General features: G+C 40.6%; 1 protein-coding gene and 1 pseudogene across 1 annotated transcript in view; both read right to left on the bottom strand.

The window, feature by feature from the left end:
* The window catches only part of FREM2 (FRAS1 related extracellular matrix 2), a 170,299-nt gene that overhangs the window by 12,151 nt on the left and 130,965 nt on the right, over nt 1-27,183 (bottom strand). Inside the window, exons 7-16 of the mRNA XM_025924262.2 lie at nt 26,953-27,102; nt 24,754-24,963; nt 23,097-23,294; nt 22,151-22,315; nt 21,172-21,354; nt 17,282-17,412; nt 15,359-15,517; nt 13,770-14,073; nt 10,422-10,553; nt 7,628-7,959 (exon numbers count right to left, since the gene is read on the bottom strand). Coding sequence (XP_025780047.1) covers nt 7,628-7,959; nt 10,422-10,553; nt 13,770-14,073; nt 15,359-15,517; nt 17,282-17,412; nt 21,172-21,354; nt 22,151-22,315; nt 23,097-23,294; nt 24,754-24,963; nt 26,953-27,102 — 1,964 coding nt within the window. The remainder of the gene's footprint in view (nt 1-7,627; nt 7,960-10,421; nt 10,554-13,769; nt 14,074-15,358; nt 15,518-17,281; nt 17,413-21,171; nt 21,355-22,150; nt 22,316-23,096; nt 23,295-24,753; nt 24,964-26,952; nt 27,103-27,183) is intronic.
* On the bottom strand, nt 11,117-11,197 carry LOC147584814 (U2 spliceosomal RNA; annotated as a pseudogene).

Raw genomic sequence — 27,183 nt, forward strand, 5'->3', positions numbered from 1 at the left:
CCTTAAATCACAAAAATGATGATGTGAATTGCCAGCAAAAATATGTAAAAAGGAAACCATCATCCAAGCAAATGATTTGATTCCTAGCTGTGTAGTGGCTAGCATTCCCCATCATCTGCTAGCCCGGCCTGCAGAAGGGGGGCCTTGCAACCAAAGTCCTTTGAGATTATTTTTGTGAAGTGTCGATATCATTGCAGTTAATGAGAACTGGATCTTGTAGTGCAATTTTAATACTCAGTGTAAAGGAGAGTGATTAAGTCAATGTATATTCCCCTGGAAATTAAGATTAATATTTCATCCTGTGATTTTAATAAACTTTTAAAAATTAGGCTTTAAGCATGAGTTTCCAATTAAACTTTCTAGGTGCTAATCATTTTTGCCAATGTTATGTATCAAATGTTACTATCTTGGAGAGAACTACTAGCATTCCCTTCCTACAAATAAGTTACTTGGCACAGAGCTCTCTAATTCTATTTTCTTTGATTGGTTCTTGTGGTAACTTAAGAGTTTGGCCATTTCTGGACATGGAATCAGCATCTGACTGCCTTTTCTTGCTCATCACGGCCAGGTCTTCTGTGTCTGCTTAGAACCGCTGTCTGGAGTAAGTGTAGCCAATGGAACAATGTCAATCACCCACGTCACCTCCTGTTCATTCCAGAAAAACTGAAGAATGCAATGGGATCAACTTAACTTCTGGACATCATCTTAATGAGTACTTAATTTTCTTTCTGCCTGTATGACAGGGCTTTTTAAGGTGTTTATTTATATTAGAAGAAATACATGTGGTACATGCTCTTCAAGCAACTGTGACATGACATAGGAGTTTATGGGTCCTTCCGGATGTTTTGAGTTTTTTCAACAAAATGAAATGATACTTTAACTTCCATATTTGAAGGGAAAATATAAAGTGCAAATTCTCTGGAAAAGGTAACACTGATATCAATTTCCACTACCACTACTAAGTGGCTAATAATGGGCAGCAAGTATATATTTGGGGAGGTATTGTCAGCTGAAGGGACAAAGGAATTTCTGCTGGGCCATGTCAGATGGGTAGGAGAGGGAAATAACAGGAAAGAAGATGAATACTCTAAAAGAAAAATTATACTCAGAATGCTGTCTAAGGTGGGAACTAGAGTTGAGGTAAATCACAGTAGATTTAATTGTTCACTTATCTGGGAGGTGCCTGGGTGACTCAGTCGGTCAAACACCTGACTCTTGATCTCAGCTCAAGTCATGATCTCATGGTTTGTGGTGGGTTCGAAACCCATATTGGGCTCTGCACTGATGGCACAGAGCATGCTTGGGATTCTCTCTCTTTTTCTCTCTGCCTCTCCCCTGCGTGCACACACTCTCTCTCTCAAACAAAAAATTAAATAAACAAACTTAAAGAAAAAAAAATCTTCACTTATTGGGGCATACAGCTTAAGCCATCCAACTTACATATTGCCTTATTGAAGTAGGCAGTATATATACGCACTGCTTCTTATAGAAGTTGGCAGTATAGGGGCGCCTGGGTGGCTCAGTCGGTTGGGCGACTGACTTCGGCTCACGTCATGATCTTGCAGTCCGTGAGTTCGAGCCCTGCATCGGGCTCTGTGCTGACAGCTCGGAGCCCGGAGCCTGTTTCAGGTTTTGTGTCTCCCTCTCTCTCTCTGCCCCTCCCCCGTTCATGCTCTGTCTCTCTCTGTCTCAAAAATAAATAAACGTAAAAAAAAAAAAGAAGTTGGCAGTATATATTGTATTAATAAAACCTATCTAGATTTACTTTGTTCTTCTGCACCTTTTACTCAAGCAAGACTATATTCTACATGTGTTGAAATTAAGCCATGAAGAAGTCAATTGGCTTGCCCAAGATTATTCAGCACAATCAGCACGAACATTCAAGTATCCAGACCAGCACTATTCAATAAAAATATAATGTGAGCCACACATGTAATTTAAAATTTTCGGGGCGCCTGCGTGGCGCAGTCGGCTAAGCGTCCGACTTCAGCCAGGTCACGATCTCGCGGTCTGTGGGTTCGAGCCCTGCGTCAGGCTATGGGCGGATGGCTCAGAGCCTGGAGCCTGTTTCCGATTCTGTGTCTCCCTCTCTCTCTGCCCCTCCCCTGTTCATGCTTTGTCTCTCTCTGTCCCAAAATAAATAAACGTTGAAAAAAAAAATTAATAAAAAAAAAATAAAAAAATAAAATTTTCTAGTAGCCATACTTCAAAAAGTAAAGGGAGGGGGACCTGGGTGGCCCAGTGGGTTAAACATCCGACTTTGGCCCAGGTCATGATATCGCGGTTCATGAATTCAAGCCCCACATAGGGCTCTGAACTGACAGCTCAGAGCCTGGAGCCTGCTTCGGATTCCGTGTCTCCCACTCTCTCTGCCCCTCCCCTGCTCACACTCTCTCTCTCTCTCAAAAGTAAACATTAAGAAAAAAAGTAAAGAGAAACATGCTAAACTAACTTTAAGAATAGCTTACTTAGTCCAGTATATCAAATATATTACATTTTAATATGTAGTCAATAAAAATTTATTTATTTATTTATTTATTTAAGATAGAGAGTATGTGTGTGTACATGGCAGGGGGGCAGTGGGGAGAGGCAGAGGGAGAGAGAGAATTCCAAGCAGGCTCACGCTGTCAGTACAGAGCCCAACACGGGGCTCGATCTCAATGATCATGAGATCATGACCTGAATCAAAACCAAGAGTTGGATGCTTAACCATGTGAGCCACCCAGGCACCTCATGGTTTCTTTGGTTTCTTTTAAGTGAGAGTAATGTTAGTTCTGTGGAAAGCTGGGAAACTAAAAGCATCTAAAAAGAAAAATCTTGTTCATTAGTCTGTTATCATTGTGCACAGCCAAATTTTCTAGTTCTCTCCAATATACACACACATTTTTAATAGTAGCAATGTAATATCATTTATACTACCTTGTATATTGCTTTTTAACTTAATGTTGTTAGTATTTTCTCATGACAAGGAAAATTCTTCAGATACATGACTTTTGATGGCTATATAGTATTTTTACCTTGTGGGTAATCATAACTATTCTATTATTGGTCATTTAGTTAATTTCTAATTCTATCATTGTAAATATCCCATAAAGTTATCCTAAATACTAAGGAATCTGTGGACCAGTATTGACCCTACCTCATTCCAGGGTCTCCCTTATACATCTCTGATCTCAGAAGACTTCAGAAAGTCTTGTATGTGGACACAAGCCTAGGCCTCTTTCTTCCAAGTGTTCCTGGATGTGTAGACTGCTAATACTACTAATCCCTTGGCTAAAGATTCTAACTTGTTAAAACAATGATCTCCCCTGGGTAGCTAAGTACATGTTTTATTGAGACTTTAAGCTATTGAGATCGATGAGCCTTCTTTACACATTCACAAACACCACCATCTTGATGATGTAGACATATTTCTGGTAACAAAAGGAAATAGAAGCAATAGAAAGAAATTTCAATCCGTGGGAAATCCATACTAGTGGTAGTCAGATAACATTCTAACAATTCTACTTCAATTTTTAATCTTTGAAATAAGCACAAACCACATATCCCACATAAAGGTGGGTAGATACAAGATTGTAAAATATTTTTAAATGATCATTGTTTTCAACCTGTGTGGTTTAATTAAAAGACCTTGGGTAGGGGAGCCCGGGTGGCTTAGTCAGTCAAGTTTCAGACTCTTGGTTTTGGCTCAGGTCATGATCTCATGGTTTTGTGAGTTTGAGCCCCGCATTGGGCTCTGTGCTGATGGTGTGGAGCCTGCTTGGGATTCTCTCTCTCTCTCTCTCTCTCTCTCTCTCTCTGTCTCTGCCCCTCCTCCACTCACACTGTCTCTATCTCTCTCAAAAATAAATGAATAAACTTTAAAAATGAAAAAAAAAGACCTTGGGTAAATAGTTTAATCAGTGCTTCCCAATATGGTAACCACTAGCCATGTGTGGCTACTGACCATTCAAAATGAGTCTAGTCAGAATTGAGATGTGTTGTGCATGCAAAATACACACCAGACTTCAAAGACAGTAGCAAAAAAAAAGTAAAATATCTCATTAAATATAATTTTAGAGGGGTGCCTAGGTGGCTTAGGCAGTTAAGCATCCAACTCTTGATTTTGGCTCAGGTCATGATCTCACAGTTGTGAGCTAAGTTTTGGATTTGTATAACTTTATCAGCAGGGGGCATAGACCTAACTGGCATGCATTCTCATGACCACGGTTGGGCAGCATTTTGGTCCCAAGCACAGAGAAGTACATTTGCCTTTCCTGCAATTATATCTGGGACCACATCCATTCCTGTCATTCACCCAATCAAATGGCATTTAATTCACTCAATTAGATGTCCAGATAAGAATCATGATGTGGTTAACAGCACAGGTTTACAAGCGAATTGAATTTGGGCCATTATTTGAATTCTCTTTGCTTCAGCCTTCTTATGTCTAATAAGGGGGAAAAATTCATATTTGTTTCATAATGTGAGGACAGAATTTGTGGAAATATGTATTTAGAAGAATGGCGGGCACAGAGTAGACATTAAATAATTGTTAGCTATTGCTATTATTATCATTATTGTTATCGTTAGTACAATCATTAGGTATTTTCTCTTTTTCTCCAGAACTCAAAAGTAATGGGGAAAATTAGGGAAATAGCTCAAAGAGCTACTATATTTCTTCTACTTTATATTTTCTTCTTCCTCACCTATATTTAAGTAATGTGTGTGTTGGGGGGAGGTGGGGAGAAGTAAAAGTTTAAGCCTAAGGAAGAAAGTAGGGGAAATGGAGATGAACATCTCTGAGCTCCACTCTAAGAGAGTGATCAACATGTCTTATTAGATTGTATTAATGTTTAGTTTATACTGAGGCTTTTAAAATTTTATAACAAGATCCTGAAATTTCAGTGATTTATACTGAATCTGGTCATCTCTATTTATGTTGATTGTGATGGTGATACTTTTAGATTTATTTTCAACAATTCTAAAGCAAAAAAAAACAAAAACAAAAACAAAGCTTCTAAGAAGAAACTCCTATATGCATCTGGGCATCTTAGGAAGGTAATGCAAACCAGTTAAGAATTGGATGAGATAATTCTTCTATTCCTAGTGTTAGGTACCAGAAGCCTTTCAGGGAGGTAAATCTTAACTTCAGCCTCCGGCTGCTGGCTTTCACCTAATGGAGCAGAACCGCTGACAGCTGAACTACAGAAGCAGGGCAGTGACTTTTCTGCCTGGCGGTGGTGATAGGAAGGAAAAAACACTGAAGTTAAAAAATTAAATAGAGGAACTGTGATTTAAACACACACACACACACACACACACACACACACACACAGAGCAAAGTATAGTCAATTTAGCTGAGCATTTTATGGTAAGATTTGGCTAGAGACATGAACACATTAGAGGGACAGAATTTGCATTCAGAATGGCCTTGGGGCGAAGCGTACGACTTCAGGTCATGATCTCACAGTTCTGCGTTGGGTTTTGTGCTGACAGCCAGAGTCTGGAGCCTACTTTGGATTCTGTGTCTCCCTCTCTCTCTGCCCCTCCCCTGCTTGTGCTCTCTCTCTAAAATAAATAAATAGTAAAAAAAAAATAATGCCCTTGAGACACTGAAGAAGTGGGCAGATGTAATAGGATAGGACTTCAACGGGCAAGTGCAAGGTTTTTACTAGAGAAGGCTGTCTGGGTTGCAGATATAAAGGATCAAAAAATGCTGCCATTGGGGCGCCTGGGTGGTGCAGTCGGTTAAGCGTCCGACTTCAGCCAGGTCACGATCTCGCGGTCCGTGAGTTCGAGCCCCGCATCAGGCTCTGGGCTGATGGCTCGGAGCCTGGAGCCTGTTTCCGATTCTGTGTCTCCCTCTCTCTCTGCCCCTCCCCCGCTCATGCTCTGTCTCTCTCTGTCCCAAAAATAAATAAATACGTTGAAGAAAAAGAAAAAAAAAATTAAAAAAAAAATGCTGCCACTTTGCAGAAAAGATGGAAAACATTCTTGAGGGTGAAAATAAACTATAGCCTAGGTGAGAACCATAGAAAAGCTCCATGGTACTGAGTGAATGATAACAAAGAACTGGAACTAAAATGTAATCCTATTATATATCTAATTTTGTCTATGCTGACAGATCCTGTGACTTATGCAAGATCCTGAGAGAAGAGCAATGAGAAAGAAAACCGGAATGATTGAATAACGGATTGGAAACAAGTTCTGTGAGTCCCAGCTGAAGGAACCAGGGATATTTGACCTATAAAGGAAAAGGCTGACGTAGATTTGTTAATATGAGCCTTGATTTTTATTCTGGGGGAAGACTTTTTTCTTTCACGTTTCTTTCTGGTGGCAAAGATACACTGGGGAAGAGGGACCTGAAGAGGTAACACTTCCGAGGGCTTAAGTAACTCACACAAAGCTAGAAAACCTCAGAGCCAAATTTAGGTCTACATGTGCTAGTTTCTGATATCCATGCTCTTTCCAGCATTCCGTGCTGTCTTCCTGTTGGTGTTTCGTGAATTTTTACTAATCCTTGCAAGTTTCTGAATATTTTGCTGCTTTTAGAGGAGATGGAGATAACGTCTCATTACCTGGGAGTCCAGTAGTCCCCAGATGTAATCAATGGCTGCCCATTCCACGTCAACACTAGCTGAATGTGTCAGGTTTCACAGCTTCGCCTCAGGTTAAACTGATACTCTGTTGTCATTCACATTTCTAATGCTACTACATGTTTTATACTTTAACACCACGGGGATATAGATCGGTCAAAATCCGGCCTCACCCTGGCGAAGTCTTGAAAGACGTGATACATACGGGGTACCATTCAACACCTTAATGTGTAAGCCTGCTTATATAAACTCTTTGTTTAGTCCAGGTAGGACAGAGCATGGCTTTTAGTTCAAACACTCATTACGCTTCTAAACTACACTCAACATATTTTAGATTCTCTATCATAACTGCCAACGGAGATCTTGCCTCTTCATCATTTTGACAACAACTTTGTTCATGATGATGAGGGTAGGGATTTTGTGTGTGTGTGTGTGTGTGTGTGTGTGTGTGTGTGTGTGTGTTGTGTATTTTATGTGCAAATGTCTGCGTAGTATGAGGAGGAGTCAATAAACACAGAGGAGGAATAACAATAAGACTGTAGTACAAATGCTTTTGACTATGTTAGTGATGGAGAAATGAAGCAGACAGGGAGGCAAAGGGGATTTGAAAACTAGGCAGGAGAAGACGGGATAAAGGACAGAAAGATAGAAGGTGCAGGAAGAAAATAAGGAAGAAGAAAAACTGAACTCACCAGAGGATTGAAAATCCTCATCTTAGATGATTTATGATACATTACAGACATCTGTATGTATACACAATAAATGATGATGTATGCTTTGAAAAGAAATTAGTACTTGGAATTTTATAATATCAGAAGAGACTTGGACTTTATGGCAATAATTATACAGTGACCCTTTGATACAAAGACAATGATAATGATTCCAGAAGCAGACATGAATTTTCACACCAGTCATGACAGTGTCTCTTGTGCCTAATGAACTACCACCAAGATGGAAGCCTGGAGGTGGGCTTTAGTCCAAATCTGTATACTTGGACAGAACCAACTGGCTTTTCCAGTGACCGAAGCTCAGATGTTCAAAATCCATACCTGTCCATCCGTCCCGATGGTGCCTCCACAGTCAGTCAGAAGTTCTGACATGTCATAGTAGCTAACAAACTCCCATAAGCAGGCCTCCAGGTTCAGGTTTCGATAGAAGCGTAAGGTACTGGAACCTCTGATAGACGAGCTGTACTGGTAAGGATGCGTCTCTCCAATTATTTCTGGATTTTTTGTAGCATCAGTCAAGAAACCATGGTGGGTCTTCACTTCAGTATAGTCCAGAAGATTGGAGCACTGGTGGTTTCCAACTCTTGAGCCGTCAGGACTGAGGGTGAGCTCGAAGTTGGAAAGCTCTTTAGTGGAGATCACAGGGAGCATGCCTGCGAGGAAATGTAATCATGATGCCATTGTCACCAGCAAAGGGCTTAGAACACTTGTCGTTTCTTCATCCTCCAGAAGACAAGTGTTATAAAATACTGTATGGCAGTGATTACTCTCAAGGTGGTGTCCCAGATGTCCCCTGGAATTTTTCAGGAGATCTGTGATACTAAAACTATTCTCATAATGATTCTAAGGCATTATTTGACTTTCCCACCATTATTCTCTCACTAGTGTACCGTGGACTTCTTCAGAGGGTACAGGTCATCACACATTGCCACAGATTGAATGCAGAAGTAGATAAAAGAATTCAGCTGTCTTTCATTAAGCCAGACATTAAATATATTTTAAAAGTATAAGAAAACCAATAAATTTTTTGATTTATAAATGATAGTTTTGTTTTTATTTCTTTTAGTCTTTATTTTTGAGAGAGAGACGGAGAGACAGAGCACGAGTAGGGGAGGAACAGAGAGAGAGGGAGACACAGGATCTGAAACAGGCTCCAGGCTCTGAGTTGTCAGCACAGAGCCTGACGCGGGGCCCGAACTCATGCACCGCGAGATCATGACCTGAGCTGAAGTCGGACACTCAACCGACCGAGCCACGCAAGTGCCCCAATTATAGTTATTTTTGTTAAAAGTATGTTTTTCATGCTAATATGCAATGGATTTATTTTTCACTGAATGAAAATAACTCCTTAATTTTAATTTTAAATCTAGGCCATATTTACAGACATAACTCATAAAAACAGGAAGTCTTTGAGATCCTAGTTTTTAAGGATGTTCTGAGACCAAGGGGTAGTTTAAAACTACCCCTATAAAATACAGTCCGAGGACTGGCAAACTTCTTCCATAAAGGGTCAAATAGTAAATATTTTAAAATTTGTGGGCCATCAGGTCTGTGTCACAACGGCTCGATGCTGCCATGGTAGATGGGAGGCTGCCACGGGAGACATGTAAAAGTATTAACAGAAGACTTTATCATGAACAATGGATTATAATTTCATGTAATTTTCACGCTCCATGAAATATTGTTCTTTTGTTTTTTTCCAAACATTTAAACATGTAAAACCATTCTTAGGTTGCAAGGTTGTTTGAAAAGAGGCAGCAAGCTGGATTTAGCACAGAGGCCACAGTTTGTTGAAGCCCGGTGTAAACAACGCAGCAAAGGACCATGAGAGAGGTGTTCTCCTGGAACCTTACCCACCTCTCATTCTCAGATTCTTCTAGAGCGACCCTTGGCCTCGCAAAAGAACTGGTCAGCTTCTACCATGCTCCTGGAAGAGCTGTGGCTATTGACCAATGCACACAATGCACAGTCAGTTCTGGGAGCAGCATGAGGGACCAGCCTTTCTATTAGGACTGTTATAGCTTGTTTTTCCCTGCTGGGTCCCTCCTTCCCTTCGCACCTTTGAGTCACATCTCCAACATGAGCCTAGAGATGGGCTGGGCGTACGTGGGCCCCTCACTATGCTGTAAAGTAAAGAGGTGCACATTCTTGCCCACCTATCTCCCACCAACACAAATTTGGGTTTGTAATAAGCAGGAAAAACACACTTACGTCTTTTTTTTTCTGAGAAAGAAAAATTCTACTTTATCGTTCCCAATACTGACCAGTTGTTTCCTCTCACCTAGCTACTTAAACTATAACTAACACACCAAGTGGTGAAATTAATATTAACAATTTATTTCAGGTATAAAGTCATTGAGGGGAATAGAACTTGCAAATGTTTTCTGGGGGCGCCTGGGTGGCTCAGTCGGGTAAGCGTCCAACTTCAGCTCAGGTCATGATCTCACGGTTTGTGGGTTTGAGCCCCGCGTCGGGCTCTATGCTGACAGCTCAGAGCCTGGAGCCTGCTTCGGACTCTGTGTCTCCCTTTCTCTCTGCCCCTCCCCCACTCACGTTCTGTCTCTGTTTCTCAAAAATAAATAAACGTTAAAAAAAAAAAAGAAAGAAAACATTTTCTGTACTTGGGAAAATGTTCCCAGTGTGGATAAAGTTAATGACTCATAAATTCTGGCCACACTTTCTTATCTGGAGAAAATGAACACCATTTATAAATTGGATTTATAAAATTCCGGCTATGAAATAGCAAATACACACTGAAGGCTCAATGAGATGTCGAGATACTTTACCAGAATTCCAAGTTTAAGATTAAGAGTTTTTAAGGATGGACATATTTGTGCCATTTCATAAAAACTAGCACATTAACCAAAGTTTCGCTCCATCGTGTTTGGACAATGTATTAAATTTATTTCATTTTAAAGAATGCGTAAATCGTCACACTTAAAAAAAACAGGATCGAGAGAAAGCAGAAACACTTGAAAGAAGCAGAAGGACTCAATGGTCAAGTTGCACAACGAACATGTATTGTCTGCTTGGTGATTTCGACCACTCAGTGACATGAACCAGGTACGGAGGAGCCCAAACCACTCCCGTGGCTTTGCTCACCCAAGCCACCTACCGTCTACGTGTGGCATCGTGACAGTGAGCTTGATAAGGTTTGTGTACTCTGGGTCCTCGGGGCCCGTGTAGCGCAGTTTAGCGGAGAATGGTTCTGCTCCCACCGTCCCTGGTACTCGGGGCTGACAAAGACCTCAGGGAAAAACGAACATGTTTATGCTAAAAGAAGAAAACAGACAACACCTAGAGAATGTTTTTAAACTAGGCACCCTTACTTTTTAAGTAATAAAATTAAAAATTCTCTGTGGACCAAAGCATTGCTAAGAAGAGCTATAAAAAAGCCGAAAACCCTGGTGTGAGAAGCAATCACAGCAGACAGTTTACTGGCTACTTCTTTACATGTTGGGTGTTTTATAAAGTTTGAGAAAAAATCGTTACTGTTCAATGTTTAATTATTCTGTTTACTGTTCAATTGTTTAATACACTGGGCATTCATTCTAGGTTATAATCATATTTACAAAGTCATTTTAATATAACATGTGAAAGCCGACAGGAAAAAATAACTACAGTTTAATTACATGAATTGGATGTTTACCATAGAATAATATACTTACTTACTGACTAGTCATAAAGTATCGGTATTGATAATCAAAGCAACTAAAAATGCACTCATCTTTAAAACAAAAAAACCTAAAGTCTCCTTAAAATTAGGCAACAAAATGTATACAGTAGAGTTTTCTCTATATATGTAACTTCTTATGGTATGTGTATTATGAATTATAATTTATAATATACATACTGATACACTTGATCTTAGCCAAAAGGCCGAGAAGCGATATATACATACTGATACAAAATATACTGATACTGACATATGCAGACACGTACTGAAACACATGATGATATAAGATTGTTTTCTGTCTAACATCTATCTAGCTCTCAGTGATCCTCAAGAATGCTGACATGAAAATCTTCCTCCAATGTTTACTTTAAAAGAATTGTAGGGGCGCCTGGGTGGCGCAGTCGGTTAAGCGTCCGACTTCAGCCAGGTCACGATCTCGCGGTCCGTGAGTTCGAGCCCTGCATCAGGCTCTGGGCTGACGGCTCAGAGCCTGGAGCCTGTTTCCGATTCTGTGTCTCCCTCTCTCTCTGCTCCTCCCCCGTTCATGCTCTGTCTCTCTCTGTCCCAAAAATAAATAAACGTTGAAAAAAAAAAATTAAAAAAAATAAATAAAAATAAAAAAAAAAAAGAATTGTAACGTTTTCATTTTCGTAACATGGAACAAAGATGCGGGGTTGTAATTTCAAGACAATTAGGCAATATATAATCTCTTTTCTATTTGTACAAAACAAAGGAAACAGACAAATATTTATTAAGGTAGCAATGAAATCAAGGCAGTTGCCAGCATCTGGACTATTTTATAAAGAGGGGGACTCATTTTTTTTTTTTTCAACGTTTATTTATTTTTGGGACAGAGAGAGACAGAGCATGAACGGGGGAGGGGCAGAGAGAGAGGGAGACACAGAATCGGAAGCAGGCTCCAGACTCTGAGCCATCAGCCCAGAGCCCGACGGGGGGCTCGAACCCACGGACCGCGAGATCGTGACCTGAGCTGAAGTCGGATGCTTAACCGACTGCGCCACCCAGGCGCCCCGAGGGGGACTCATTTTAAGGCAGTGTTTAATTTTTTTTTCCTTTCTGGTACTAACATAACAGTTTGGTTTTTAGAGGAATTTAAAAACCATATATTTTAGGGGTGCCTGAGTGGCTCAGTCGGTTAAGCGTCCGACTTCAGCTCAAGTCATGATCTCGTGGTGAATTTGAGCCCTGTATCGGGCTCTGTGCTGACAGCTTAGAGCCTGGAGCCTGCTTTAGATTCTGTGTCTCCTTCTCTCTCTGCCCCTCACTTGCTCATGCTCTGTCTCTCTCTCTGTCTCAAAAATAAATAAAAACATTAAAAAAAATTAAAAACCGTATATTTTAATTCTAACAGAAGAGCATGTTTACTATATATGATATCAATAAATATCGATCCTGAGTATTAACTGTGGGAGGTGGTACCTATAACATTTCTTTATGCAACAAATACACTTCTGAACCATTATATGCAAAGGAAGTTTTAGGAATAAAATCTTATAAACAACTGTTACTTTCAATTTTTTTAATGTTTATTTATTTTTGAGAGTAACAGAGTGTGAGTTGGGGAGGGGCAGAGAGAGAGGGAGACACAGAATCCGAAACAGGCTCCAGGCTCTAAGCTGTCAGCACAGAGCCCAACGTGGGGCTAGAACCCACAAGCTGTGAGATCATGACCTGAGCCGAAGTCAGTCGTCCAACTGACTGAGCCACCCAGGCGCCCCACCAGATTGTTATTTTAAAAATCTAACCTAAAAAAAAAATAAAAATCTAACTTAAAAGTTCTTCTCCAGAGTGTAAGATTAGTTTATAAAGTAGAGTTCCTGTCTTTTCAGTGTTGTCTCCAGCTACATCCTGTTCTTCACCTCCAGTGTCTGGGCTTCGGCCCTGGACCCCCCCCCCCACCCCCATAATCACAGAGTGTGGACACCTGTACATCTCTCTCCACCTGCACCATCCCTCCTCGGGCCCGGTCCCCAGCAAACTCCTACTTGTGCAGCAACCAGGTCATCGTATAGGAGCCACCGTGTCCAGATTCTCCCTAGTGTCCCTCTCACATGCTTCCCCATGTCTCTGTAGTTTCTGGATTATCCCAGGATTTTTCAGCCTTCTATCAGCAATTGCTCATGCTTTTCTCTCTCTGCTGTTTCCAAGATTCAGCGTAAGCAGTTTTTCTTTGAGGAAACCTTTCCTGACCCACCCAGGGTAGAACGAATCACTTTTACTGTGCCTTGTCCAGACTAAAGTTAATCTTTGTCCCTGGCTTGAGTGAATTCCTCTAGAATAAGCATCCTGATCTCTTGTTCTCATCACCAGCAGAAAGTATGCGTGTGGCAGCCTAAAGTCTGGCATATAACAGGTGATCAAAACACGTGGAACAAATAAATACTTATTTTCTAATGAATATTTTTATAAAAATGATGTCATTTTTTAAGTACTTGAAGAATATTTAGGCACCCGGTGGCTCAGTTGGTTAAGCGTCCTACTCTCAATTTCGGCTCAGGTCACGCGCGATCTCGCGGTTCGTGAGTTCCAGCCCTGCGTCGGGCTTGGCACTGAGAACACGGAGGCTGCTTGGGATTTTCTTTCTCCCTCTCTTTCTGCCCCTCGTCCGCTCTCACTCTCTCTCTCAAAACAGATACATAAACTTAAAAAAAATTAAGCACTTAAAGAATATTAAGGAATGCATGGGGGCATTTGGGAGAACTAATAGCCAGGAATCAGACATTTGTGTATTTCACTGGTCGTCACGTGACAATGGCAGTGCAGTACCTTCTTCTCTGCTGATGGTTACGACAGGGCTCATCAGCTCCAGGCCCTCATTGCCATCGGCATTCACAGCACGAGCCGCACACTGCACCCGAGAGCCAGGCTGAAAGTATACAGAGTCTAAGGTGATCATCTTGGATGACGTAAAGAAGGTGTCAAAGTCCACTTCTCTCATGGGGCTGGTCACGCCATCAGGGCCAGCGGGAGCGCTAGTCAGCCATCGGTACCGGGTCAAGGTGTCATTGATGTTCTCACTTGCACAAATGGAGCCTGTTTTGTCATAGTCTGAGTATTTAGGGTTGCAAGCCTGTGGGAGACAAGTGACTGTTAGGGCCACGGCACAGAACAGTGTGGAAGTTCTGCCTCTCAAGCTCTCTATCCTAGTGTTTTCCCTGCTGCTTTTTGCCATTTCTACCTGCTATTCATGCAGCCGGCACATTTCTATTCTAGCCCTAACAGGCATGTGGACTCTGAGCTTCCATTTCACATAGCTTACTGGGCGTTTCTACTCTAACTTGATGCCCGTAAACTTGCTATGCTTTGCATCACCTCATGACCCGAATCATTCTTGTTCTCCCTCCCTCCCTCCCTCCCTCCTCTCTCTCATCTTGTCCCCCACTTCCGGTGGGTCAGTGAACTTGGTTGATTCTTCTTTTGCAATGTTTAAGCCGGTACCTTCCTTCCCATTCCCAGCACCACCTCGCAGCAGGCTGGGGGTCTTTCCCGGCAAGTGACACACTGCTGTGTGGGGACACTCCAACACAGCTCTCTTCTCCTGCCGTTCCTCTGCGCGAGAACCCCCTGCTACCCAACCGATGAAGTCCACGGTCCTTCGTATAACATGGAAAGAACTCTATAACTTGGGACCAAATTCTTACCTGCCTAGTTAATTCGATAAACATTTATTGTGTGCCTATTATACGTAGATCATTACACCTGGGCTGTGGTCATATAAAAATAACATATAAAAATAAGTGCATTCCAGTTTTGCTCGCAAGGAACTTATAACTTAAAGTCAAGGAGAGGCAAGTAAAAAGTAATCATAATATGCCATTTTTTAGCGCTGTTCCTGTAGATGAAGCTCGTGTTGCAATCACTTCCTCCTGGAATGGCCTTCCCCTGTCTGACTCTTATCTTAAACTGCTGAAATTCCACACAAGTGCCCCAAGCCTCTTCTCACACATGGAGCTGGGGCTTTAGCTGGCTTTCATGGTCATGATCACATCTTACCCTCTGGTAAAGCGACAATTCCTATCCATTTTTCTCTTCCTTAAAAATCCGATTTTTAAGTTTCTTGAGTGCACAGTTCAACCCTTATTTATTTTTCTATCAATGGCAGACCCTGAGATAACAGGAGATAACACACTGTGTACACATGAGTTAATAAACCTTTGTTGGATAAGGAAGAAAAAGAGGAGCTTTATTTGACTAACGTTATGTTTTCCTGTCCCCAAGGTTCAAAGCTTATGCCTTGTGGTATTTTCCACTTGGCATTTCTTCATGGCAAAGCCTATCCTACACTGGCTAACATCTATGATTATTTTAAATAGTCATTTTGCAATTTTTCTCAATTTTGTCAATTGCCTACTCACTGTGATACAGACGACGGGATAGCCAGACACAGGTCCAGCACTATCTTTAGCTCTGGAAGTGTCATCGTACATCAGTAACGACACAATTTGAGGGACAGAAGGAAAAGTGACGTCTGCCATGCTGTTCATTTCTTCTATATACACAATGGCTTTGGTGACCTACAGGGAAAAGATAATTACCTTTGATTATTAAAATATTTGGCTCTAGGAGCTTCTATTGTACGGTATGATACCCATGATGCTTGGCACGTCCCTGGCGTCACAATGATGAGAACTGTCACGCGCAGGGCCCCTGCAGAGTGACAGGCCCTATGTGGTTTGTTCTGGGTGATTCTGGCACCTTGGCCATCTCTTCTGGCACCAGGGGAGGGTGCATGAGCCCAGGGCAGCCGGGGTTGGCCGGTGGTTCACGAGGTGTTTGGGTTCTATTTTTCCTCTCCAAATCGTGATGATCGCGGCTGAATCTGTCTTGGGTTGAGACATGGAAGACCCATGAAAGGGCCAATTAGTTGCTAGTGGGAAAAAAGCTGAGCGACAGGCTGAAATAAGGCAGATCCTAGGGGTCATGTGACAGCATGGCCACACTGACGCGGATGCCAGTGAAAAGCGAGGCTTTAAATGAGCAGAGACAAGAAGCACAGCCTGAAGCCCAGGCAGAGCGTGATGCCAGGACACCCTGCCGATAAATTTGCCTTAGCTCCTGAAGAACCTTCCGATATCTTATATATCACAGTTTCCAAATCTATATTCACCTGTGGATTTGTAAAAGAAGCTGTTGTCCCTTGAAGTGACCTGAATGAATCTCTGTTCCTTTCACCCCAAAGAGTTTAATGCAATGCTCCATAAAAATAGCAATAATCATTTTTAATGTGATCAAGGGTTATAAAAAATATATACGTGGGAAAGGTTTTCGGTCCATACTTCTTGAATCTTCAATATGACTTAAAAAAAAAGCCAGGCACTGTAGCAGAAATACCATCAAGCAGGAAAGCTTATAAAATGATAACAAATACTGAAGGGAAGAAATCTGCCCAATTTGATTTTGTACTAATAGTAAATTAAATAATCAAAGAAACAGTAAATTTAAGCATAGATATTAGAAACATTGGTCTGTGCCTAAAATTATTCAGTTGTAGAGATTAAGGTTCAAATGTCAACATTCTGTGGAAATTATGTGTATCTTGAAGAAAATTGGTCGGTGACACAATTTTTTTTTTTTCAACGTTTTTTATTTATTTTTGGGACAGAGAGAGACAGAGCATGAACGGGGGAGGGGCAGAGAGAGAGGGAGACACAGAATCGGAAACAGGCTCCAGGCTCCGAGCCATCAGTCCAGAGCCCGACGCGGGGCTTGAACTCACGGACCGCGAGATCGTGACCTGGTTGAAGTCGGACGCTTAACCGACTGCGCCACCCAGGCGCCCCCGGTGACACAATTTAAGTGAAATGAGCACAGAAAACCAGTATTAGGACCATAACATTTTGGTCGCTGAGGCTCCGGACATCCATTTGATAAAGCTAGGATGAGCGGTGGGAATTTTGAGGGACAGCAAACTGTGACGTGGATTAAAATGTACACTTTAATGAGCTGCAGCACTGAATTTACAGTCTTCTCTTTATGCGGAGATGATGCTCTCTTTCTGGAAATGAATCTCAAATTCAATGGCTGCCGACTGAAATGGAAAGGCTAAATGGGCAGACGTGGGGCTCAGTGACTGTAGTCTCTGAGTTTCTCTACACATGACTTTTCAAAAGAAGAGTAATAGGAGCAACATTTATTTCTGAGGTGAAAAGGGGCTTATGCACATCTCCTTACACGAGGCTTGCACAAAATTCCATTAGTCTACTGTATACCATGTGAGGCTTATATGCATTTTCCCCGATTAAAGTGCAAGCCCTGAATTTGTATCCACATTCTCTTACCTGAGTCTCTGCAATCATGTTCTCATCGGGTTTTAGGTGAACAGTGAAGGCCTCTCTCATTTCTCTGATCCCATCGAAGATTACTTCAATGTTAACAAGATGCTGCGTTTCTCCCTCCTTAAACTCAATTTCTACAAATGCAGAATCACAGATTGAAGTCCTTTACACACGAATATGTGAAATTTTTGTCAAGCTTTTTTGATAGTGACTCACAATGAGGAAAAACACTTCACGCTGTGGCCCAGTGTCTGTGTGTGTGTGTGTGTGTGTGTGTGTGTGTGTGTATGAATAAAATGGAATCACAAGTTTGAAAACATCATTTATTTTTACTTCAGGTCTTGCACTTCAATGTTTTCCATTCTATTCAATTTCATCCAAATAAAATTCTAATCAGAAGCTACTATATTTGTTTGTTGGCCCACAGTCTGAAAAAACACAGAGTAATGGAACAGAAGATCACCAGTTCTAATACTGAGGCGTAACCAGAAAAACGGACTTCTTGGTTCCAGAATTTCTGAGCCAATAGGATCCAAGTTAAGTGACTAATTTTATAAATATTATGAACTGTGAACAGCACTTGCATTAAGTATGTATGGATTATATAAGGTGGATATAAAATTGTTGAGCTTTTTAATATTGTATCAAATTATATTTTAAGAAGACTTTTTTCTGTTGTTGGCGTTAATCTTGGAAACTTAGAAAATTCTTTTTGAGAGATGCGAATGGTATTCTTCCCCTCAATCCTGCCCTCACTAAAAACAAATTTGTTTCATTGTCATGAAAATGAAACCCAGTTATGAGAATCCTTTTAAAAAATTATTCATTTCAAAATTCTTAAAACGTTAAAAATTAATTGATTTTACTGAACTCAAGAGTCAGCAGCTACCCATATCATGAGACTTGGATAAACGACTTTGTTGGTTTTCCTGTACCTTTTGAGAAACTGGCTCAGAAGAGAAATAAAAAGTTTAATGCATATCATTCCAATTAGAGAAGATAGCAGATGCTGTTTCCGACGTAACTGAAGTTCAACCATTAGAACTCTAAATTACAAATCCTTTAAAGTGTGGCAAAGGAAAATGTGTCTCCAATGTGTTTCTTCTGCTACTTCTATTTTTTTAAAAATTATGAAAAAGATTTTTTTTCTTTAAAATTGAGTTAATAAGCCAGATCCCTCTAAAATGAGTTCTGTTTCTATTTTTTTTTTTTTCAACGTTTATTTATTTTTGGGACAGAGAGAGACAGAGCATGAATGGGGGAGGGGCAGAGAGCGAGGGAGACACAGAATCGGAAACAGGCTCCAGGCTCTGAGCCATCAGCCCAGAGCCTGACGCGGGGCTTGAACTCACGGACCGCGAGATCGTGACCTGGCTGAAGTTGGACGCTTAACCGACTGCGCCACCCAGGCGCCCCAAGTTCTGTTTCTATATATAGCCATCTTCCACATTAGCCTTAGCGTGTTCTTTGAGTCTATTAGTCTTGGGTTTCTCAGACCCTGAGAGAATTTAGGGTTCTTGTTCCGGAGGATGAAAAGAGCTGATCATCTCTGGCCCATCAATTTGTTTGGTCTGACTCCTGTGACATTTCATTATAAAATTAGTTTTTGAAACCAAAAATATCTGGGGATTGCATAGAAAAATACAGATTTTTTTTTTTAAGTTCTTTTGCACTTTCCTGCTTGGCAAAAGTCAGCTGGCTATGATGGTGCCGGCTTTTCCCAGCAGGGAATGGACTTTATGGTTCAGTAACGCCTCCAACGTGTCATTTTCCCTCCTACGTCACTTGCTTCACTCTTTTCATCACTTGGTTTAGCCCTTATATAAGCAGTCAAGTTTTATAACATCCAGAGCTACAGAAACCCAATTTCTAAGAAGTTAAAAACTTAAGTATTTCTTTTAAATATTTAAATGACTGTTTTCTCACCGTACACTTGCTAGATGATAGGTAAGTTTCCTTGATGACTCAATTACTTTAGTCTTTATCTGTCACTTTTGACATTTTTAGCACAAAAAAAGTTTCAATTTTTCTTCTATGTTTGTTATTTCTGTTTGTTCATTAGGGACTGGCCTCAATTTTGACCACAGGGGGAGAAATTAGAATATGGGTTAGAAGAGATGACATTTTAATCGGAAGCTTTAGAAACAGCATGTTTACAATGGGATAAAAGAGGCACAAGCTGATTCACTGATATTTAACCTTTTTCTGACTTCATAGGTCAGTTTACTACAGAGGTATAGTTTTATTTCTGCTTCAGCAAAAAAAATTGTTTTGTTTCCTTGAAAAACATTTTCTGTTAAAGGTCACATTCTCCATCTTTAGAAGGTGTTTCCTTTATGTAAAATCTGCTTATTTACAGAAAAAAGACTTATTTTAGATTTTTATAATTTTGTAGCTAACCAGTTTTTTTCTTCTCCTTTTGGGTTGTATGTGATTTATTTCAAATATAATATAATATAATATAATATAATATAATATAATATAATATATATTTAAAATATAAATATATCATTCTTTGCAAAGAGAAAATTCTGAGGATAACTTTGAAGCCTTACAGTAGTCAAACATTTACCATATATGCAAGGAAAACAAGCTTTTTGGTAGAGGATGCTTTTTTTTTTTCCTATTGTCTTCATCAACTTTATTACTGACTCAGAAATCATTGTCCATCATTTTCCAACCTTCTTTTTTTTCACAAGTTAGGAGATCAAGGTGAATGCCTGATGCCGTATGATCAAGAACTAAAGATTGGGGACGCCCGGGTGACTCAGTCGGTTAAGTGTCCGACTTCGGTTCAGGTCATGATCTCATGGCTCATGGGTTGGATCCTCGAATCTGGCTCTCTGCTGTCACAGCAGTGCTCCCTTGGATCCTCTGTCTCTTTCTCTGCCCCTTTCCCCCCACATCAAGAATAAATAAAAACATTAAAAAAAAGAACTAAAGATTGTTGGTAGCAACAGGTAGGATACTAGAAACAATGTGGATAAGTAGAACTCCACATGATTCACAAACTTACCTTTGACAAAGAAATCAATTTATAGCTATTCTGTCAGCAAATAGCTTATAAAAAGAGAGAGAAGAACTGATTTGTTTTACTCATAAAAATAAATGGTGAGGGGCGCCTGGGTGGCGCAGTCGGTTAAGCGTCCGACTTCAGCCAGGTCATGATCTCGCGGTCCGTGAGTTCAAGCCCCGCGTCGGGCTCTGGGCTGATGGCTCAGAGCCTGGAGCCTGTTTCCGATTCTGTGTCTCCCTCTCTCTCTGCCCCTCCCCTGTTCATGCTCTGTCTCTCTCTGTCCCGAAAATAAATAAACGTTGAAAAAAAAAAAAATTAAAAAAAAAAAAAAAATGGTGAAATGGTCCAAAAATTTGAAGAAAGAGAGGGCTGGATGAAAAGCATCCATTACGAAATCCTAAGGCCTGGAAAATTCATGGTCTCTTTGGTTGGTATTTCACCGGCCTTTTTCTGCCCTTCATTAACACAAAATTTTGTAGCTTGAAGTTTTAGATTGTTGGTGTTCTATAAACTAAAAAACTATCTCAGCTACCATGCATATTTTCATCGTACTAGAATATTCTAGAATCGAACTTATTTAGTATCTGATTATCATAATAAAGGTAACACCTATTAAAAGTAAAAGTAGACTTAGAACATAAAATCATTTGGTCTATTCACAACTTCCCTAAGTCCTCACACATAAACCCTGTAAGTCAAAAAGGAAAATTCTGGAACTAAATTCCACTGCCTTTGTTTTTCTGGAAGAGATTAATGTAAAGGGGTATGTCTATTTTTGTTTCAGTTGGGTATTTCACTTCGTTTTCTCAAGGGCACCAGTGCCAATAAATAGTGTGAGCACCACCCACCTGGAGGCAGGCCCTGGGAACGCCCGTACCTTCTGACACAGGGTGATAGTCTTCTCCAGAGGTGGCTGATCCATCCTTGGTGTGGACTCTCACGATGGAAACCTTCGAAGTATCTCCTTGGCGAATCACTGGAATTTTTATAACCACCGACTGTCCTGGTTCTTTGGGTTCACTGACACTAAATTTGGTTTCTCCAAATTTAATGATGGCCTCTAAAATTGTGAGAAATGTGGATAAATTAAAATGTAAGGGGAGTACTTTTTCTTCATTTCTAATGTTTCTTTCTACATGGGAAGAACTTAATTACTATTACACTCCTGGCATCTCTCCGTCCCCTCACCAGTAATTATTGGTGAGTGGGTTAAGAGAAACTGAGTGTGTGAAGTCCAGCTCCTTCCTTGGGAATTAACCAGCCCCAGAGAGCATGTACTCTGGGTGGCCTCTATGTGCCATAAGTCTTACAGGAGTGGGTCTCTGAGAAAACTGATAACAAATTTTCTCGCTGAGGGAGAAACTGCTGGTCCAGGGCTATTTCTACCAGGTGGGAGGTATGAACATTCAAAATTCGGCATTATATATAAACCATATTCTCCAACATCAGCTTTCAATTTTAATGGTTGATTTGGCTCCCCATTTGTCTTACTCTTTTTCCCTATTTCTCAATTGCTTTAAAACCTTAGTCAGAAAGAGGCGGGTGGTACCTGAGTGGCTCAGTCGGTTAACCATCTGACTCTTGATTTCAGCTCAAGTCATGATCTCATGGTTCCTGGGATCAAGCCCCGCATCAGGCTCTGTGCTGACAGAGTAGACCCTGCTTGCTTGGGATTCCCTCTCTCCCTCTCTCTCTCCCCCTATCCCGCTCATGCTCACTTTCTTCCTCTCCCTCAAAATAAGTAAATAAACATTAACAAAAAGCAAGAGGGGGTTATTTACTGAGCCACCAAAAATATCAACATAGAGGGATTTCAATTTCCAAATTACAGCTGAACACAAGAAATAACGTCTTACTATCAGCATCATCTTGGATCCTTATCAGAGTTTCATTTTGTTCCCCGACCGCAGCCCCGAAGGGGGAGTTGCTGTGTGGGGTGCCAAGAACCAGGCGGAGCTCCTCTACCTCCTCATAGAGTTTGTCGTCCATCAGCTCAAGGACACAAGGCTTTTCAGTCTCACCTGGCACAGTGATAACGACAGCACGTCAGTTACATCCCATCCCATCCCAATCCCATCCCAGGCCCTAAAGGACAGACACATGGGCTGCTAGAATACAAGCACCGCAAGGGCAAGGATGTTGCTTTTCTCCCCGCTGTACTGACAGGGCGAAGAACAGTATCCGGCATGTCATAAGCCTCCAATAAATATTTGCTGAATGAATGATTAAATGTTTGAACATATGCAACGAGAGCTCCTACTTGCATGGGAAGTTTCTTTAATGTCTGTTTTTAAGTTCTGTTGCTCATCTTAGAAAACAAGGATAGTGAGCAAATACCAATTTTATGTATGAATTTCTTGCATCGCGATCAGGAAGCAAATTTAGCAGCCTTGTACCGGACGGTCAGAGTTAATGTGACCACAGTACTAGTTTCTAGTACAATTATGGGATCAAAGTGACCAAACATTTTGAGGCTCTGAATTCACATTGAACGTGTGACATCTGTTTCCTCTCCTTTCTATTGTTTGAACCCTATCTCCCAGCAGCGGGAGATACTATACAGCTGATATGCCCCTGGGTAAACAATACAGCACATCACTGGAAACTAACTAATAAATTAATACGACGTGAAAAAGACATTTGTTCAATCTGTGACAGCCTACTCTGCCCTATTCACACGGTGCACGTAAACCCGCGCCATAAGCTTGTGGAAGTCAGGGACATGTATTTTCCTGGTACATATTTCTCATCAAAAACTCGGCTTCCTCAAATTCCACAGAAAAATGTCAGGCCCAACCTTACCAGGGAGGAACGTGATGATGGAGCCATCAGTGTTTGGACGTTCCTCAAAGTCCGCCATCACCTGTGCAGACCCCTGGCGTGTGTAGCATCTCACTGAAGACCTGTAGTGAATGTCTCCATTCCTGTGGATCATTGCGACTATCTGCCCATCATTTTCATTGCCAATATACACCCGTTCTTTGAATTGCATCTTAGGCACTGCAAAAACAAATGGACATCAGGATCAAAGTGGACAGAGATCTCCTTGAGGAAAACGGCATTTCAGAGAACCTGGCTTAGTGGCAAGAATAATGGAACGGAAGTGAGAACTGAATTCCAGTCTCCACGCAGTCACTTGACAATGTTTTGGCGTTAAGCAAATCACTTTAAATAAATGAAGTGTTTTGATTTCTCTTATCTGTGAAATTCTGCTCTGCCCATTCCATGGAGTAGGGAGATGCAGTGAAATGGTAAAAAAATAGACAAAACCAGAGACTTTGAGATATCTGTATTTATATATGTTGCTTAATCATGAGCTTTTCAGAATTACTGAAATTTCTGGGTAATTTCTGAATTATCTGTGAATAACACTCAATATTGTGTATATAATTACAAGCGGAGTTTACCCAGACTATGTGAGAAAAGTTGATAATGAATATAGTATTATATATATGTGTGTGTGTGTGTATATATATATACATATATATATATATATATATATATATATATATATATATACTGTTTTTGATCCTGAATATTATGTATATATTTTAAGTGATACCTATGATGGGTGAATTAAACATAGGCCTCATTAACAATAGGCTACATTCTTCCAAGCAACGCCACGATCACCATGGTTGAAACTTATTCAAAACTCCCTCATGAGGATGTGTCAGAGAGCCTTACCATGTATCCAGCAGCTGCACGACTTAGAACTATAGTTTTGGCACCTTATTAGGGAAGTTTCAAGTGTCTAGAGATGATAGAAGTCTTGTGTTGAGAAGTGGGAAAAGACCATTACATTCAAGGGTCTGTGCAACCCCATGTGGTTCCATCGAGATACTGATGACAATCTCACTTCGTTTTTTTAAATTTGGAAAGAAGGCTAAAAGTTTTCTTCTGAGACTACCTAATTTTAACAAAATGGTCAGAAGGAGAAAGGAAGACATGGTCAGATAGGGTATTGTTATGGGTCGAATTGCATCCCCTCCAAATTCGTAGGTTGAAGTCCTATAACCCACACAATCTGAAAATGTGACTTTCTTTGAGGATATGGTCTTTACAGAGGTAATCAAGTAAAAATTAGGTCGTGAGAATGGATTCTAATTGACTAGAATTGGTGTCTTTATAAGCAGGGGAAATTTAGACACAGTGACATACATAGAAGATAATGTAAAGGCACATAAGGACAAGACGGGTATCTATAAGCCAAAGAAGAGGCATGGAACAGATCCTTCCCACACAGCCCTCGGAACAAACCAACCTTGCCGACATCTTGATTTTGGATTTCTAGCCTCCAGAACTGTGAGACAAGAAATTGTGGAGTCTATACTACTTTCTTATGGCCGCCCTAGCAGACTTCTACAGGTATGCGAACCCCAGTTCATCATTTTACTTAACATGTATATAAACTCTAGCCTATCATTTTACTCATCGTTGTCAATTAATAAACACTCACAATCTGAGACAGAATCATTTATGGACACTGTGGCTTTGCTGGGCTCGCCAAGGGCAGCGTTCATCGGCATACGAAGCACCAGTTCAAATTTCTCAATTCCTTCCAGCACTGGTTGCCCGAGATCGTCCAGGATGGTAACACGAACAGTCTGCATGTTGACTCCAGGTGCAAAATCTAAATTACGGCTGATTCCCACATAGTCGGTTCCAGCTATACGAGTAACAAAAGAATGATTCAGTCAGGGACTGACTAAATTAAACAAGATTATGAGATGCAAATTATGTAGACCTATTTGTGATTCTTTAAAAAAATATATAGACCAGTGTTACATTGCAAAACGTACATTTAATGAAATGCAAAAGGTTAGTATCATATAGGTTTTTGAGATAGTAGAACAAAGACCAGGTTCTGAACTTTATTTTCTTTATGTCTAATGAGCTATTTTAGCTTTGGTTACATAATTCTTCTGTTTTTATTTTAGAATTCTCAAATAGAGCTAATAAAATTCAGGTCTGAGTTAATCAGCACATCAATCATATATATGATTATCGTAAAATTACCTATGAAATACATACATTTAAAGTTTGTTAACATCAGCTAAATGTCTATATTTATTTTCCAAAGCTACAAGAAAATATCCTACTTAGGTGTGTGTTTGTCTGTTGGTTAAAGCAACATGTCGGATACAAGCTTTTGTCCCTCTCACTCTACCCATACTCACCCCAGGAAAAGAGAGCAGCCAGCTTTTATTCTCAAAGACATATCTGGTCTTTGGCTTATTATTTTTCAGACCATGGGGTGCAAACCTAGTGTCAACACCTCAATTTATGTCTAAAATAGTTACAAACAAAACTGTCCGTCAATCTTTAGGGAATTCATAAAGGCTGAGAGTGGGTGACAAGGTTTCCATATTATTGCTTCTTTGTTTTCATACCTTCTGTTCTCCTAACCCTCATTTTATATTCTCTCTACCTCTGAATATGCAACTGTGAGTGTATATGCCCTTAATTCATTTTTTTTGAAATCTCCATCCAAATGTCCTTGTGGTTCTTCCAGTATTTTTCTTTTCCTCTGCTTCATCTTTAATTTTCATCTTTCTCCGATTTGAATTTTTTCTTAAAAAATGATGAATTCAGGGAATCAAATACTTACTGGACACTGACTACATGCAAAGTATTATGCTGTTTCCACTACATTAAAAAGGTTAAAACTTCAGTGTGACTTTTAAAATGATATGGCCCCTGCTTGCTTCGTGGGATGAGTGTGTGATGCGTGCGTGATGTACGTGCGTGTGTGCACACGAGAAAGACAGAGTGTGTATTGTTGGCAACTTAGAAGAAGAAACAAAGGACATTCCTAATCCTATGCTTACCCTAAACTTTATGATCAACTCTTTGGAGATGTACATTCCAGAATAAAAGTAAGCATGGACCAGGTAGGGTAGCTTATATACTGAAGCATGGGAAAGCCTTTCGGATCTGAAGTATTTATGGGGACATCTGGTTAAAAGGAGGAGGGAACCAGGTCGGAGATGCACATCTTCAAGATACTTACCCTTCGTTAGATTTCTGTGAGAGTGGCTGGCAAGATCATTCTTGTGCACACTGGTGCCGTAATATGCAATGATGTTAGATTTGCAAAGTGTAAATCTAATGAATTAGAATCTAATGAATTAGAGAACCAACTCATGCAAAGAAGGCATTAGAATTTAGAGTCTTTGAGTTCTGTGTTTGTAACGAAGCCTCTGATTTGTGGCTTTAAAATATTTTTTTAAATGTTTATTTATTTTTTGAGAGAGAGAGAGAGAGATAGAGAGAGAGAGAGACAGAGTGTGAGTAAGGGAGAGGCAGAGAGAGACAGAGACACAGAATCTAAAGCAGGATCCAGGTTCTGAGCCGTCAGCACAGAGCCTGACGCGGGGCTCGAATCCACGAACTGTGAGGTCATGACCTGAGCTGAAGTCGGATGCTTAACGGACTGAGCCACCCAGGCACCCCTGATTTGTGGCTTTTAAATGTATTTTCTCACAGTAATAAAGAGAGCCTAGACTTATCTCCAAATAATAATAATTTCAGAAAAAGTTCCATTCATCCAGACTGCTTTAGGAGGAATGCAGTATTTTAGCTTTAAAGTCTTTTGCTTCATGGTGAGTTGAATACTGTAGAGCGATCGAAAGAGCTGCCATAGGAAACTGCTCACCATCAGCAGAGGGGGGATCTGTTTTCCGAGACCTCACGGTGACACTGGAAGGCTTGGACAGGTCTGTGCCCGTCCTCCACACCCGCACTTCCACGTAGCCGGCGCTCTCGTCCACGGAGTACTCGACATCGCCGAAATAGAAGACGGGTTCTGTTAAGAATGAGGCAGTGCCCTTTGGATTATTTGTATTTTTTCCATATCAATCCTTACCGACAGAATTCCAGACAAGAG

The sequence above is a fragment of the Puma concolor genome, chromosome A1, assembly GCF_028749965.1.
Source record: "Puma concolor isolate L17-30 chromosome A1, mPumCon1.1.hap2, whole genome shotgun sequence".
NCBI classification, from domain to species: domain Eukaryota; kingdom Metazoa; phylum Chordata; class Mammalia; order Carnivora; family Felidae; genus Puma; species Puma concolor.